The sequence below is a fragment of the Dermochelys coriacea genome, chromosome 13, assembly GCF_009764565.3.
Source record: "Dermochelys coriacea isolate rDerCor1 chromosome 13, rDerCor1.pri.v4, whole genome shotgun sequence".
Lineage (NCBI taxonomy): Eukaryota > Metazoa > Chordata > Testudines > Dermochelyidae > Dermochelys > Dermochelys coriacea.
In genome coordinates this window covers 2,753,253-2,770,329 of record NC_050080.1, presented here as the reverse complement: position 1 = coordinate 2,770,329, position 17,077 = coordinate 2,753,253, and the positions used below count along the sequence as shown (strand labels likewise).

The following is a 17,077-nucleotide window of genomic DNA, read 5'->3' as shown; positions in this document are numbered from 1 at the left end:
GATTCTGGTTGCATCCAGTCCTCTCTTTGTGTCTTTGTGTCAATCTGCAGGTTGTTACAGCAACAGATGCCCCACACTGATGAACTAAGGAAAGGGGGAGTGCCCCCCTTCCCCTTCACCTGATGACTGAACCTGATCATCATCATCTTTACTTTGAAGTCAGGGGAAGGACCAGACTTGGTTACCATCCTGCTGAGTGTGGCATAAATACCTGCACAGGAAGACTGTAGCAATCTGCCATTTACCGCCCCGGGAGAGAGAGAGACTCATCACAAAGGGGCCAAAGAATCAGCAGGCACATTGCAAATGAGAGGAGAGAAAAAAAGAACCAAATCCAATCCCGGCAGGCAAAGGAGTGGGGTGAAAATCCCATTCCTAGCCTCAGCCCCCGGCACTCCCCCTCCCACCACACAATAATAAAGTCCCTGTTAACATGAAGAAGGAAATGTCAGCACACCCAAACAGCTGGTTTAAGGGCTCGCCCGCTCTCTTGTTCTGGACTAACCTGACAGTAAGTGACAGGCCAGGGAACAAAGGAGCCATTCAGCTCATCTTTGCAATCCCCTCCCCCACCCTATCCTACAAGGGATTTTTTTTTATGTGTAAAAAAACCAAGGAACAAAGGCAGCACTGAACGGATGGGGGAGGACCCTCACCCCCCGTCTGCAGTACCCAGGGCTGTCTCAGATTAAGAGGCTTCCCAGATCCCAGGCCATGTCATGCCCCAAAAAGTCATTCATCAACTTCTGAGAAGAAACACGCTCTTGCTAAGGGGCATCTGGGGCTGCTGGGGGATGAGGTGGGGCCAGCTGCCCTGCTTTGATAAAGCAGAACCTGGAGCTCAGCTCATCACCAGCTTGGCCCAGGGCATCTGGGCCTGAGAGTGTGAAAGCTCCTCCTACCTGCTAGACAAAGGCCAAGAGAGGATTAATGATCTCTCCTGTCCCTGCCCTGGGCTGGGAGGGTGAGGCGCATGTCACCTGAAGATCCCCGTCCTGCTGTAAACAGGCACTAACAGTATCCCAGGGGGCCCTGGGCATTGGCCTGAAGGGACAGGGCTTTGCAGAGCCTGACCTGGGCAGAAAGGCTCCCTTGCAAATCTGCCTGGAGGGCAGCACTGTGTACTCTGCACCAATCTTTGTACCATGTCTGCGTGGGAGGGGGTGAGCATGGGGCAAGCCTTGCTACTTGAGACCCTGAGAATTGTAGGAAGCGCTAGGAAATGGGTTACAGTTCACACCGTTAATAATTTCAGTGGAAGGCTGTGTGTGGACGCGCTGATTTCAGAGTAAGAGCACCAGTCCTATTTCAATATTAGTAAAATGTAGATTTGCACTGAAATAACTCAGGTGTGAATTACAACCCATTTTGTTAAAAGAAAAGGAGTACTTGTGGCACCTTAGAGACTAACAAATTTATTAGAGCATAAGCTTTCGTGAGCTACAGCTCACTTCATCGGATGCATTTGGTGGAAAAAACAGAGGAGAGATTTATATACACACACACAGAGAACATGAAACAATGGGTTTATCATACACACTGTAAGGAGAGTGATCACTTAAGATAAGCCATCACCAACAGCAGGGGGGGGAAGGAGGAAAACCTTTCATGGTGACAAGCAGGTAGGCTAATTCCAGCAGTTAACAAGAATATCAGAGGAACAGTGGGGGGTGGGGTGGGAGGGAGAAATACCATGGGGAAATAGTTTTACTTTGTGTAATGACTCATCCATTCCCAGTCTCTATTCAAGCCTAAGTTAATTGTATCCAATTTCCATCCCACCATCAACCTCAGCCTGGACCAGTCCACACAAGAGATCCACTTCCTGGACACTACGGTGCTAATAAGCGATGGTCACATAAACACCACCCTATATCGGAAACCTACTGACCGCTATTCCTACCTACATGCCTCTAGCTTTCATCCAGATCATACCACTCGATCCATTGTCTACAGCCAAGCGCTACGATATAACCGCATTTGCTCCAACCCCTCAGACAGAGACAAACACCTACAAGATCTCTATCATGCATTCCTACAACTACAGTACCCACCTGCTGAAGTGAAGAAACAGATTGACAGAGCCAGAAGAGTACCCAGAAGTCACCTACTACAGGACAGGCCCAACAAAGAAAACAACAGAACGCCACTAGCCATCACCTTCAGCCCCCAACTAAAACCCCTCCAACGCATCATCAAGGATCTACAACCTATCCTGAAGGACGAGCCATCGCTCTCTCAGATCTTGGGAGACAGACCAGTCCTTGCTTACAGACAGCCCCCCAATCTGAAGCAAATACTCACCAGCAACCACACACCACACAACAGAACCACTAACCCAGGAACCTATCCTTGCAACAAAGCCCGTTGCCAACTCTGTCCACATATCTATTCAGGGGATACCATCATAGGGCCTAATCACATCAGCCACACTATCAGAGGCTCGTTCACCTGCGCATCTACCAATGTGATATATGCCATCATGTGCCAGCAATGCCCCTCTGCCATGTACATTGGCCAAACTGGACAGTCTCTACGTAAAAGAATGAATGGACACAAATCAGACGTCAAGAATTATAACATTCAAAAACCAGTTGGAGAACACTTCAATCTCTCTGGTCACTCGATCACAGACCTAAGAGTGGCTATACTTCAACAAAAAAGCTTCAAAAACAGACTCCAACGAGAGACTGCTGAATTGGAATTAATTTGCAAACTGGATACAATTAACTTAGGCTTGAATAGAGACTGGGAATGGATGAGTCATTACACAAAGTAAAACTATTTCCCCATGGTATTTCTCCCTCCCACCCCACCCCCCACTGTTCCTCTGATATTCTTGTTAACTGCTGGAATTAGCCTACCTGCTTGTCACCATGAAAGGTTTTCCTCCTTCCCCCCCCTGCTGTTGGTGATGGCTTATCTTAAGTGATCACTCTCCTTACAGTGTGTATGATAAACCCATTGTTTCATGTTCTCTGTGTGTGTGTATATAAATCTCTCCTCTGTTTTTTCCACCAAATGCATCCGATGAAGTGAGCTGTAGCTCACGAAAGCTTATGCTCTAATAAATTTGTTAGTCTCTAAGGTGCCACAAGTACTCCTTTTCTTTTTGCGAATACAGACTAACACGGCTGCTACTCTGAAACCCATTTTGTTATTTCAGTGCCATTTATCACATAGATAAGCCTTTATAGGGGCCGATGAAGTGAGCTGTAGCTCACGAAAGCTTATGCTCTAATAAATTTGTTAGTCTCTAAGGTGCCACAAGTACGCCTTTTCTTTTTGCGAATACAGACTAACACAGCTGCTACTCTGAAACCTATAGGGGCAAGCTAATCCATTATAATCTGTTTAAATCTGATGTAAAGGTGTCCACACTGGGATATGTACTGGTTTAACTAAACTGGTGCAAGTTTGTATGTAGAAAGCTCCCAGGTAAATGAAGTATTGGGCAAAGTTCCCTGGCCTGTCTTATGTAAGAGGGAAGACCAGATAATCGTAATCCTTTCTGGCCTTCAAAATCTATGAATCCTCCAGTGGTACACAAACCAGACGCTCAGGAAAGGTTTGGGATTCTAACAATGCTCCAACTTTAATTTTTTTTTCAATTACCCATAAATCCAACTGCGTAGAAATAAATGGCTTTGTAACTAAAGTTATTCACAGGATCCAATAAATAGGGTCACCGGGACACGCCATCTATGGCTTTGGGGGCCTTGGACACACCCTGTGCCCGAGGCCCGCAAATCACACAGCACACGTGCTCTGCGGTTCTCCAAAGCACGTTCCCATTAACCTTTCCCGCGGGGGCAGGAGGCCTGGCCTCTGAAGACGCTGCACCCTGCCCAGGGCTGCAGCGGGCTGGGGCAGAAGGTTCCCTGCAACGGCGGCTTCCCTGGGTCTTTTCCGAACTTTGGCGCTTGACCCTGCAAGCTCCAGGTCCCTGTGACCGGCCCAGGGCCACGTCTACACCAGGACAGAGCCCCCCGCGCGCCTTCGCGCGGCTCAGTCGAACCGCCCCGTGCGGGGCACACGCGGCAGCAGCGACCGGGCGCGCGGGACGGGGGTGGCTCCGCCGGCTGGGGATCGCCAGGGGGCGCTGCAGAGCCGTGGCCCACCCGGCGCCGCCCCACGTGCGCCCGCCGAGCGCAGCGCCGGGGGGCGGGGCTAGAGAGCCAGGCCCCACCCCTAGCCGGCTTCCGTACGCCGCCTCCGTCCCGTCCCCATGGAGACCCGCCGGCTGCCAGACGCAGAAGCCCCGGGGCGAGGACAGGCACGGAGGGGGCGGGGCTGGGAGACGCGGGGTGGTCTCTGGCTCCCGGGAGGTGCTGGGGGGGCCCCAGGATGGTCCCCGAGATGGGCTCTGGCTCCCGGGGGGGACCCGAGGATGGCCTCTGGCTCCCCCCATGGCAGGGTGTTGGGGGGACCGCAGGATCGTCCCCAAGATGGGCTCTGGCTCCCTGGGGAGGCTCTGGGGGGGACCCCAAGATGGGCTCTGGCTCCCGGGAGGTGCTGGGGGGGCCCCAGGATGGTCCCCGAGATGGGCTCTGGCTCCCGGGGGGGACCCCAGGATGGCCTTTGGCTCCCCCCATGGCAGGGTGTTGGGGGGACCCCAGGGTGGTCTCTGGCTCCCGGGAGGTGCTGGGGGGGCCCCAGGATGGTCCCCGAGATGGGCTCTGGCTCCCGGGGGGGACCCCAGGATGGCCTTTGGCTCCCCCCATGGCAGGGTGTTGGGGGGACCGCAGGATTGTCCCCAAGATGGGCTCTGGCTCCCTGGGGAGGCTCTGGGGGGGACCCCAAGATGGGCTCTGGCTCCCGGGAGGTGCTGGGGGGGCCCCAGGATGGTCCCCGAGATGGGCTCTGGCTCCCTGGGGAGGGCTCTGGGGGGACCCTAGGATGGGCTCTGGCTCCCCCTGGGGGGACCCCGGGATGGTCCCCAAGATGGGCTCTGGCTCCCTGGGGAGGCTCTGGGGGGACCCCAGGATGGTCTCTGTTTCCCCCGGGGGTGCTTTGGGGGGACCCCAGGATGGTCCCCAGGATGGGCTCTGGCTCCCGGGGAGGGGTGCTGGGGGGACCCCAGGATGGTGTCTAGCTCACTTTGTCTGCATGGCCATATGGCATGTCACTGCCCACCCACCAGTGTCCCCTCTTGCAGTCCCAACAGTGCTTCCTGCTGGGAGGGCTTGAGCCCAGAGGGGCTGAGAGTTTCCCCAAAGCCAGTACAGCGTCACCATTCTCTGCAGCGACTCCTGCTGGGAAAGGCTGAGAATAAAAATGTCGGGACTGGAGGCTTGTGAGCCGCTTACATTCAGTGCTCCTATACCGTTTCTTGAAGTTACTTGCCCAGGGTCTGCAGTACTTATAAAGTCACCACGTGGCTAACGTCTCCCACTTTCCTTCCAGAGCTGCCCCCAGAGATGGCTGCAAAGGTCCTGAACACCCTAGCCCAAAACATAACTAATAAATACGGGACAACAGTAAGTTATCCTAATGGCACTTTAACTGGACTCCTCTGAGGGCCTGGAGCCAGAACACCCTGGTGATGGGGGCTTTCGAAGTACATAGATAGACCCTATACAATGCCTCTCCCCATGCTGCTTGTGGTGAAGGAAGGGATGGGAGGTGGATGGCTGCCATTTGAATGTAAGCACATGTTCGACTGGCCCCATCAGATATGCTAGCAAACTGTCACTGATAGAAGGTCTGAAGGGAGTGTTGCCCAAATGTGTTTAGCCTTTTGGCACAGTGGAGAGGTTCCCAGAGTCCCTTGAGGAATAGGATGGGGAAGTTCGAATTGTAGTGAAGACCTCCTGTAAATCTCCCATGACACCTTAAGCAGTAACGTCTTGTTTGTGCCTTCTGCTGAGTTTAGGATTACAGCAAGTGGCAGAGGGTAGAAGCAAAAAAGAATAAACCTGTGTCACACAAACCAGCTTTGCCAGCTATCACATCACCGAGTGAGGACAAGAAAAGCGAAGGGTGCTCCGCTGGCTGCCAGAAAGACAAGTGGTCAGGTTGGCAGAGATTCTATTTCTGTACCATATGGCATGTCACTCCCCACCAGTGCCCCTTCTTGAAGTCCCAACAGTGCTTCCTGCTGGGAGGGTTTGGCCATATAGGAGCTGAGAATTTCCCCAAAGCCAGTACAGCTTCACCATTTTCTGCAGTGACTCCTGCTGGGAAAGGCTGAGAATAAAAATGCCAGGACTGGAGACTTGTGAGCTGCTTACATTCAGTGCTCCTATACCATTTCTTGGTTACTTCCCCTTGGTCTACAGGAATTATAAACTTCCTGTGGCTGTCATTCCTAAATGTCCCTCAGCTTCACTCAATACTACGATACTACAAGTATATTCAATTCTTGCCATATGTTAAAACTGGACAGTATAATAAGTGCAGAGCATTTTCTGTTTTACCAGTTCTATTCAGTACCAATTCATCCTTGCCTTCGAAGATCACACCCTCTCTGAATCCCAGATTTGCTCAGCAGAAAACCTCAGCAAAAGAGACTGATCTAACTAAAAGCTTGGAGAACATCAAAATTATTAAGGTACATGAAGCAAATGTCCAGTGCTGTGATTTATTTATAGGGAGGCTGGCGCAGACCATATGACAGGTTTCAGAGTAGCAGCCGTGTTAGTCTGTATTCGCAAAAAGAAAAGGAGGACTTGTGGCACCTTAGAGACTAACAAATTTATTAGAGCATAAGCTTTCGTGAGCTACAGCTCACTTCATCGGATGCATTTCCCATATGGTTATTCAGGGTTGTCCCAAGAGAGGAAAAAAAACTAGTGGCCTGATTATCTCATTTACACTCGTGCAAAGTGGATGTCAAAGGCTGCTATTCTGATTTGGAGGCATGCACCAATGTGATACTCCCATTGTGCTCATGCAGATGACTCCACAAGGTGCTGAGCACTGGAGAATCAGGCCCCAGGTGCTGGGAGGAGCTAGAGAAAGAATGTAGTGCTAGAGCAGCTGGCCCATGAAGAAGGTGGGTGCAGGGATGAGTTGGGGAAATTGGTGTGATTTAGCAAAAAGATTGAATGATTAGGTGGGTTTATGGTGCCAAAGTAAATCAAGGGTGATATCGTTATTTATTAATGAACAGGAATGTCATTGGGATGGCAGGTGGAACACATTTGTAAATCTTTCATTCATAAATTCTTTCAGAAACTGACCAAGTCAAAGAGAAAGTCCCTACATGAGCTGAAGAATCACAGCGCCACCCTTGTAGAGACCAACAGGAGACTGGCCCAGGACATTCAGCAGACAGATGCCAGTACTGCCAAGCATGCCAGAGATCTGCTGCAGCAGTATGAGATGTTTGGGGTGAGGCTTAGATGTGGCCAGTGAAGTCAGATCATCAGAATCCCAACATAATCCCAGCTCCTTCTAATCCCACCCGAGCAGATTCAAACTCTTGTGTGGTGATTACACAGCCCATCACTAGTGGTAAGGGGGAACAGTCTTGTGCCCTGAAGCTCCGCTGCAGCATTCTGTTTTACACAGTTTATATACCACTGGGCTCTGCCACACAGCAGCCAAAGATGCTCCAGCTACCTGCATCACACTTCCTCTTCTTAAGCATCCCTTCTAGTGCAGATACAGCCCTGGCATGTGTGGAGCAGCCACCTTGCCAATCCCAAAGGCAATGCTGCTGCAAGATTTTCTGATGAGGAAGCAAGAGTGTAGCAAGTGACAACTGTCACCCTCTCCTAGTAGCTTGAACATGTTTCCTCCATGAAGTGCATGACCTCGATTGGCTCATGAGGTGGGAAGCACAAAGTCACTCCCAAGAGCAGCTCTCCTGTGCTTGCAGCTGTGCTGCCATAGCACCATGCAGTTCACTTCATCATGCTATTAGTGGGATCAATAAATACCATGGTGAGAGGTGCATTAGGAAGCCTGCAGCTAGACACTTCATAGTCTGTCAGTAGTGTACAGCAATCAGTGACTAGATTTCTCTCTCTGTAGACAGTCATTTCGACCCTTCAGGACTCCAGTCAGAACCAAGTTGGTGTAGCAAGAGCAGAACTCCAAGAAACAGAAAAAATGGTAGAAAAGAACCTGAAGAGTAAGAATGGATAGTTTACATTAAGCTAATAGGCAATACAGTACATGCAACCCCATTGTCCTCTACTCCTCATTTCATTAATTATAAATGCCAGATTGTTGTTGTGAACGTCAAATAATTAGGTTTCCTAAAGCTAATTGATTCGTTTTGGTATATAGGGACTGTCACAGTTTCAGGGTAACTGCATCTGTATCCTCCCTCTGTGGTCTACTCAAGGAGTTCCCAGCCAGGTCTCAGGACTCCAGCTGTTACCCGTCTCTGGGTAGGGACCTTTGTCCCACTACCTTCTAACTGGGGTTTTAAAGCTGCACAGCTCCCTGCCTTACTCGGTGATATCCCCAGCAAGCTAGTCTGCCTGATGGCCAGCACCTGGGTGTTGCTTTCTCTCTGTGGGCTATGAACAGTATATTGCCAGCAGTTACAAGTTACTACACAGCTCCTCATAAGCAAGCACATTTATTCTTAAAGTAAAAGCATTTATAGAGTAAACATCATTAAAACAATCAATAGAGTTGATCTCACCTTAAACATTCCAGGAGTCACCCATTAGACTTACGGTGCCCTTGTAGGCCATAGTCTTTCCCTGAGTCAGTTTAAACAGTCTTTTCATGCCAAAAGCCCTTTCTTTGTCTATTGGTCTCTGGAAAACCCAGTTTGACCAAGTATGGATAAGCCTCCCCAATTGGTACCTCTCTGGAGGTGTTAACAACCTGAGTGATTCACCTTAATCATTCTCCCCCCCCCCCTTCTTAGTTCCTGGTGGAGCTAAAAGTAATCTTTCTCTACTACTGGAGTTGCACACGATTCCTGGCCCACAGTGATACACAAACTAATCATACACTTAATACAACATGGGATACTGCATGCAGTTGCAATATCTGTCACAGGGACATTCCCTCTCAGTCAACTTCTGTAAAAAATGTTTGGAAGGGATATAAACCCTACAACAGCAGAACTAACCACTAACTGATGGGGGTTAAAAGAGACTTCCTCTGTGGGCAAGTTATTCCATATTCTTGCACCTTCTTTGAAAACATCTGGTACTGGCCACTGTCAGAGACAGGATAGTGGATTAGATGGGCCTCTGGTCTGATTCAGTCTGGCAGTTCCTGTGTTTCTAATCATGGCTACTAGACTAACATAATATTTAACTATTGTAAAGAAAAGACTCTATTTCAGAAGAACAAAAGTTTCCTTGGCTCCACTGAACAGGAGACTTGGGTTTGGGAGTCTCTGTGGCTTAACTTTCTATCTTGGCCTTTTAATCAGAACTAAAACATCAGGTGGATCACATGAACACGAATGTTCAAATGCTCCAGGAAGAACTCAATGTTTTACGAACATACATGGACAAGGAGTACCCGGTGAAAGCCGTCCAGATAGCCTTTATGCTTCGCAACATCCAAAACCTGAAGGAAGAACAGCAAGTAAAGAGACCTCTCCTAACCTATGTTATCCCTGTGTGTAAAGAGAAGAGATGGGACCACAGCAATCAGATGTTCACTTGCTTAATAATCCTGTTGTTTCCCTGCAACCCTTCTCTGTAATTCTCAGGACGAAATGGAAGATGTAGAAGATCTGGCAAAAACAGTAATGCAGCAACTGGAAAAGAAGGTTCAAGATGAGAAGGAGCAAATATTACAGGCTGTTGCAACGGTTAGTGGATTGCATCCGTCTTTGCATGCTTGAAGGTCAGTGAGAAAGATAATGGAGTACCCTGCCAACTAGACTGCTACTGGGAGCTGCCATATAGGGCTGGGCGTTTCCAGATTTGGTCCACCAGTGACACTGTAGTACAGAGGACATGCAAAGGTGTAAGAGTGTACTACTGCCTCCAGCTTAGCTGATACCTGGAGCTTTTCTTCAGAGTAGCAGGGAGCTGTAGGTACAGAGCTAGACTTCGCATTGGTGGTACAATTGTAGCCTTGAATGTTACAATATTTTCAGAATCATGCATGGGTATTTGCACACACAGTTAGAGGGAATGAATTAAATTGAACTGATATTTAAATAGATGTCTAACTAGGCACTTATGTGCACACTTACTGAGATTGCACACACATTTGTAGTAATTACACAAGCACATTAAGCACACAAATACACACAATACTGAAAATATGAGATTTTATTGTCCCTTCAGAAGATATAGGAAACTTCTATTGTATAATTGCTTTTTATGTGGTAATACTTAAGACTTCTGTGCAAACATTAAGGAACCCTCACCACAGCCTGGTGAGATGGAAAAATATCAGTATTTGATGATGAATCTGTAAGCAAGGGTGATGTGACGTGCTCAAGGCCATATAGCTAGTCTGTGTTGGCAGCTGGAATTAGAACACCAATATTTCTGACTTCTAGACCTATATTCAGCACAATGTGATCTCATTGGGTATTGAGGAGATGATGGCCCCCAGAATGCATTCCTTAAAGGAGGAGTTCACCTGTTATTCTAGACCTGGCAAATACTACTGGAGGCAAATACCCTAGGGTCTGCAAGTGGCAGGGTTTCATACCTGTCATTGTGAGTTGCATTGTAGAAATAAATTATACCTAGTCAGCTCTAAAGTACAGTTTTTTGAACAACCAAAACCCTGAGAGACAGCATCCCTTTTTCCTCCCATTGAAGCTGTGAAGCCGTTCTTCTGAGCCTGTTAGCGCAAAGAGAGCCGTGGACAGCAATCATGTTTGGGATTGCTGCAGCTCTCCCCAGCTATTTTCTGCTTCTCTTCTGGTCCAGATGCATACTGGGATTTACCATCTGGTCTCTTACTTCAGCTGGTTTATTTTTTCTATCTGTGCAGGACAAGTGGTTTCTCTATCAGGAGGGTCTGAAGCAGATGGCTGTCAACAATCGGATACTCAGGAATGAAGTTCAAATGCAAAAGAAGGTGAGCAGGTTTGGGAGGAAGTAGCATGGAGCAGCAGGGGTGTTGGCCTAGTGAGTATTAACCCCTTTGTTGCTGGTCCTCCAGTACAGTGGCTGTGCCCGTCTGCTTCCTGTGGAACTTGTGGACTGTTAGGGCACACATAGGATGTTGAGGAGCACCGCAGGGATTCCTCTGGCACACTGCAGAGTGTACTGCGGGGAACGCTCCAGCCCTGGCTTTGTGAGGATGGACCAGATGCCCTGGCAAGTCTTCTCTAGCTCCTCTGCTGTTCCTAGTTCTCTGGTACCTTTGTGCTCACTTCGTCTCTGTGTTTTTAAAGAGAAGTCTCACAGGTTTAATTCTTTCAGATCATTCATGAGCTAATGGAAGAAATCACAGAGCTACGAAAGAGCATCATAACACTTCGCTGGAGCGTGAGAGACCCTCGAGAGGTGATCTTCGCCGACGTCCTGCTGCGCAGGCCCAAGTAGGTCCCTGTGTTTATCTCCTAAGCAGTAGAGTTTATTGAATAACACGCCACAGGCCCTTCTGGCACCAGTTTCACCGTGAATATTCATAGGTCACCCTCTGCTCGGTGCACTGGGAGTTAATCTCCACTCAGAATGCCTTTGCATCCTATATTAAGAAACTCAAGCCAGCTATTTGCACAATCATCAAAGGTAAACGATGCACCTCACCATAAAATGTAAACCTAATTGTAATATTGGATCCAACTGGGGAAGGCAAGTGCATGGCCTAATGGCCTGAGCGCAGGAGTAGGAAGGGCTAGCTCTGGCACTGATACTGATTTATTGTCAACCTTGAGTAAATCACTTCCCTTCTCTGTGCCTCAGTTTCCCCACTAGGGGGTTGTGAGGATTAATAAAGCTTTACACACTTCCTGTGATGCACAATAAGGAAGTACTCTGTTCTCATTTTACAGTTGGGAAAACTAAGGCTCTGAGGGGCCAACGGGCCTTCCCAAAAGGCTCATTGTATGTAGGGTATTCATAGCCATATTGGTCCCAAAAGACTCATTGTCAGAGCATGCACTGGTCATCTAAAGTCACTTTTCGAACAGCCACAGTAAATTCCCCCCCCCCCCCCCAATACTGGGTGAAAAAAGATAAGTCGGCCATTTTCTTACTATGTTAAAGAGGTTTCAAAGGCAGATGAGAGCTGCAAATAAACAAATCTCATTTCTCCTCTTTGCTCCCTCCCCAGCCCCAGTTCCCTGGTGGCTGATTGCTTTCAGCATTGAGTGTCTGTGTATCAATGTGCAGGATGCCCTGCCAGCTCATTCACAGAAATCCTGGCTTCTAATGTCCAGGAACAATCGAAAAGGTTCAGCTAAGATTGTGGGCTCAAAACATAAAACTGAGAGAGATGCTCTAACCCGCCCTGAAACTACTCCCACAAATACTACTGGGGTGCAGTTGATGCAAAGAGCAATTCTGATAACACCTCAGATTGTGATTGACTGCACACCAAATACACAAAGATCCACAATATCTAAAGGAAACTTAATGCAGTTTAAAATAGAAATTTGATTCACAAGTGCCAAGTGAGGTTACAACTGGATGTTGGTCTTGATCAGTTATTGACTTCAGTTAGGGTGTAAGCCAGGGCCACATTTGGCCCAAAGAGGTTAAGGTCTTGAATGTCAGCCAGTCTAAACTTGTAGGTGTGTGTGCAAAATGCATGTGAAATTGTTTGCTGTTTGCCTATGCATTTATTGCAAGTGAGTGTGTGGACAAACTGTGAATCACACTGATTTTTCACCTCTAGCTTCCCCAGTTTTGCACACAAAGTAATTTTATAGACAGATTAGTCCTGCAGGTTCCCCCATTTTGCATATGCATAATATTCAGATGAATGGTATAAAAACCAGGGTCCTCCATGATTTCCATAAACCCAGGCCATAAGTCTGTAACAGAGCTAATGATGGAGCTGGGAGTCAGGGAATCGGCCCTATGTTTTAGCCAGAAGACTCCCTTGGCCTTGTCTACCTGCAGAAGTTGGCAGGCTTGACGGGAAGCGGAAGGAAAGCCTGCAACATGTCCGAAAATAGGGGAGAGTTGAACAGCCTTGTGATATATTAGTGTAACTTAATTTTTTCAGATAAAAGAAGGGTAAAATGGAGCATTAATTAGTCCTGACAGATTGCAGAGCTGGGGTGACTGCGTGTGACTGGGAAAAGGTTTAAAAATAGAAGAAAGGCCAAGTGGGAAAGTTTCTGCAGCATCATAAATCAGGCATTTGGTGATTACACAGCCCTGCTAGGCTGGGCCCCTTTGCCAGAGCCATCACCACGGTTTCCTCCACAGAAATTTCCCACTGACCTCCCTTACGCTTTTCGCATGACTTCACAACGTGCTTGTTTTCTTAGATTAGCCCATTGGTTTCTCTGAGACACTGGAGGAACAAAGTTGTGTTCAGCCCACAAACAGCTGGGAGAGTTGCGGAAAGTGCGGTACAGAGGCTCAGTCTCTCCCCCCACTAGCAGCAGCAGAGCAGAAACTGATCGTAGGCCTGTTACTAAAAATCCAACACTGCCTATAATGTCACAGAATGCGAGATCTGGGATGCCAGGAGGCTGGAGGGGTCCCTCCCTTTCCATACTCATTTTTGTTTCTAATTGCTGCATGGCCAAAGCAGCAAAACCAGGGTACTTCTTTCCTCTCCCATTCCGTTCCCTGCTTTGCTGAATTACAGCTGAACAAGTCCACCTTTTGTGCAAAATCAGTATTGCACCCTGGTCAGCAAGGAAGGTGAGAGATGGCTGGGAGTCAGAAGATTTGGGGAACTATTCCTGGCTCTGCCACGGACTCATTATGTGACATCTGGCAAGTCATGTGAGGCCTGATTTCTCAGTGTGGGAAGTCCATGGGCATTGTGGGTGTTCAGGCCATCTGGAAATCAGATGATTTGCCCCTCTAGGCTTCAGTCTCCCAATCTTTAAAAATGTACCTTCTCTGAGTGCCATGGGGTGTAATTCACTGAACTTTGTCCAGCTGTTTCAGAAGCCTGGATTGAAGGTGGTGTGGAACGGAAGCAGAATTAATGAGGATGTTGGTACACAAACTAGTGGTCACATTTCATCTTACTGCATTTCTCCCACTGTGTGCTGGAGAGTGGATATAACTAACAAGGCCCTGCTGCTGTGAAGTTTTTTTCCTCTGCGTTTGTCTGTTGGTGTTGAAGGAGAGTCGCAGCTAAATACATTGTTTTGATTTCATAAACTCACTGCCAACGTCTGATTAGGGCTCGGTTATCCTGTGAATGCTGTTTAGGAAACAGCCATGCAACAGGGCTCAGGCTTTGATTTACAATGTGTGATCTTCCCATAGGAAGAGAGGAGATGTCCACTCTGGTTAATGCCAGAATGAGCTCTTCGGGGTGAGTCAGAGCTAACATATAATACCGCTTGGGCCCTGCTGCTGTGGGCTGGGTCGCCTGTCTGGGCTCTGGCTCATGCTGAACTTGTGCCAGGCACAAGAACCCAATATGGCTTTAAAGGGCTGCTGTTCTCTGAGCAAGTCTGGGGTTCAGGTCCTACCCCTTCTCCCTCCCTCTAATAGCGAAGGGTTATGAGTGGTGGACAAAGGATGTCCAGGCCTTGAGTTACTGTTTTGGCTGTACAGTGTGTCTGAGAAGTGTCATGTGTTTCTGGCCTTGATTTTACCAGGATTTCTCTTCCCCACCACTTCACTCCCACAGACTCACTTGATCTGAACTGAGGCAGAGTTCTTGTTTCCTTGGGTATGGCTTGATTTTCTCCTTATTGCTCTCTCTTCAGATGCCTGCCAGATACAGAGATTGTTCTCAATATCCCCGTAGAGGAGAAGTTTTTCATTTAGTCTCAGAAGCTTTGGACCTGAAGTGGAAAGGTGGGTGGATGGGCCAGGCCTTGCCCAGAAAGCTATGTCATCACAGAACACAGCTAGGCCAGGAACAGGATGGGGAGCTGTACAACAAATTGCCCCCACTTCGTGCACAAGTTCTCCAAACCCTCCCAGCTCTCAGGAAGTTCTGCTCTCTACTTCTTCTGTTTCATCAGGACAAACTAATTCCATCACAGAACAATCTGCAGGAATCGTGTCATCATCATGCCAGATCCAAACTGGGGTTTTTCTGGGTAAAAGCCAGAAAACTGCCATCTTGCTAGAAGGAATATGGTGCAAAATTCTATTAAAGCAGCCAGATGTGGTCCAAGACAGTGGATCGTTGCTAAAGTGTCACTGTCGTCAACAGCCCTTCCCCAGTCTCACATTCATACAACGCTACCACGTGTCATTGGTCAGCCAACTACCGATAAAACATCAAAAGTTCCACTTGGTCCGATTAATTCTTGGTGTAATTCTGAAGCCCAGGAGAGTTCTATCAAAACGAATTTGGCCTTTTTATCCTTCCCAGTGAAACTACTTTTGTAAAAGAGATTTTTATCAATATTTTGATTTCTGATGAGCTGAAGCCCAGACCCCCAGGATAGGGTCTTTAGTAATGGAACAATGAGGAGCTGTCACTAAGTGCCCTCCAGCAGCTGCCTGTCAGAACAATTGTATCCCCATCAGCCATAGTAGATGTCAATTCAGGGGGACAGAATGATGATACAGGATCAGGATCTTCCACTTACAGTGTTCTGTACCAATGCTTGCAGTTCCTAGCAGCAGGCATCGCTTGCCCTATGACAGTAGTTCATCCCATCCCAGCTGTGTCTTGCTTACGGTTGAATGGTTCTGACATTATTCAGGCTGGGAAGTCTACCAGTTGATGGATAATCGTGTAGCATGTTTAACCTGCAACTTTCAATCTACATTTTGAAATAAAAATTAAGTGGGTCTTTAATTTGTAACTGAAGTTTCATCCTGTCAGAATAAATCTCCAGACACCTTTTATTATTTGTCAAAAATAAGAGCACTTGTCATTTCAGTCGTATGTATCAAGCAGGGATCTCAAAGTGCTTTACAGCCACTAGTAAATGTAACATCACAGCCTTGATGACACAGAGCCAAACTAGCTGGCTAGGTGCTCCTCAAGCCCCATTCCTGTAGATAGAACAGGAGTACTTGTGCCACTTTAGAGACTAACAAATTTATTTGAGCATAAGCTTTCATGGGCTACAGCCCACTTCATCAGATGCATAGAATGGAACATAAAGTAAGAAGTTATAGATATACATACAGAGAACATGAAAAGGTAGAAGTTGCCACACCAACTCTAAGAGGCTAATTAATTAAGATGAGCTGTTATCAGCAGGAGAAAAAAAAACTTTTGTAGTGATAATCAAGATGGCCCATTTCAGACAATTGACAAGAAGGACAATTTACATGGGGAAATAGAATCCTACAAAAAGAGGGATTCTGCGTGGACTCCTCTTGAAGGTTGAAACAACAGACTGGACTTCTACATAGATTGTTTCCGTTGACGTGCATGGGCTGAAATTTTGGAAAAGCAGCATCACTTGACCCGTAACCTCAGCCGTGCTGAACATAATGCCATCAACAGCCTCAGGAACAACTCTGACATCATCATCAAAAATGCTGACAAAGGAGGGGCTGTCATCATCATGAATAAGTTGGAATATGAACAAGAGGCTGTTAGGCAGCTCTCTAACTCCACATTCTACAAGCCATTATCCTCTGATCCCACTGAGGATTACCAAAAGAAACTACACCATCTGCTCAAGAAACTCCCTGAAAAAGCACAGGAACAGATCTGTGCAGACACATGCCTAGAACCCCGACCAGGGGTATTCTATATGCCACCCAAGATCCATAAACCTGATAATCCTGGATACCCCATCATCTCAGGCATTGGCACCCTAACAGCAGGTTTGCCTGGCTATGTGGACTCTCTCCTCAGGCCCTACGCTACCAGCATTCCCAGCTATCTTCGAGACACCACTGACTTCCTGAGGAAACTACAATCCATCGGTGATCTTCCATCCTGGCCACTATGGATGTAGAAGCCCTCTACACCAACATCCCACACAAAGATGGACTACAAGCCATCAGGAACAGTATTCCCGATAATGTTACGGGAAACCTGGTGGCTGAACTTTGTGACTTTGTCCTCACCCATAACTATTTCACATTTGGGGACAATGTATACCTTCAGCGGCACTGCT

At 47.8% G+C, this 17,077-nt stretch overlaps 1 protein-coding gene across 1 annotated transcript; it reads left to right on the top strand.

Annotated features, from left to right (window-relative positions):
* The first annotated feature begins 433 nt into the window (after positions 1-433).
* On the top strand, positions 434-15,799 carry C13H20orf96 (chromosome 13 C20orf96 homolog). Its single transcript, XM_038370282.2, has 12 exons — positions 434-511; positions 3,937-4,276; positions 5,407-5,480; positions 5,876-6,017; positions 6,423-6,553; positions 7,177-7,335; positions 7,981-8,080; positions 9,350-9,507; positions 9,635-9,736; positions 10,882-10,968; positions 11,316-11,434; positions 14,747-15,799. The coding sequence occupies exons 1-12, from the start codon at positions 434-436 to the stop codon at positions 14,805-14,807; spliced, it is 1,551 nt and encodes a 516-aa protein (XP_038226210.2). The 3' UTR covers positions 14,808-15,799.
* Positions 15,800-17,077: the final 1,278 nt, after the last annotated feature.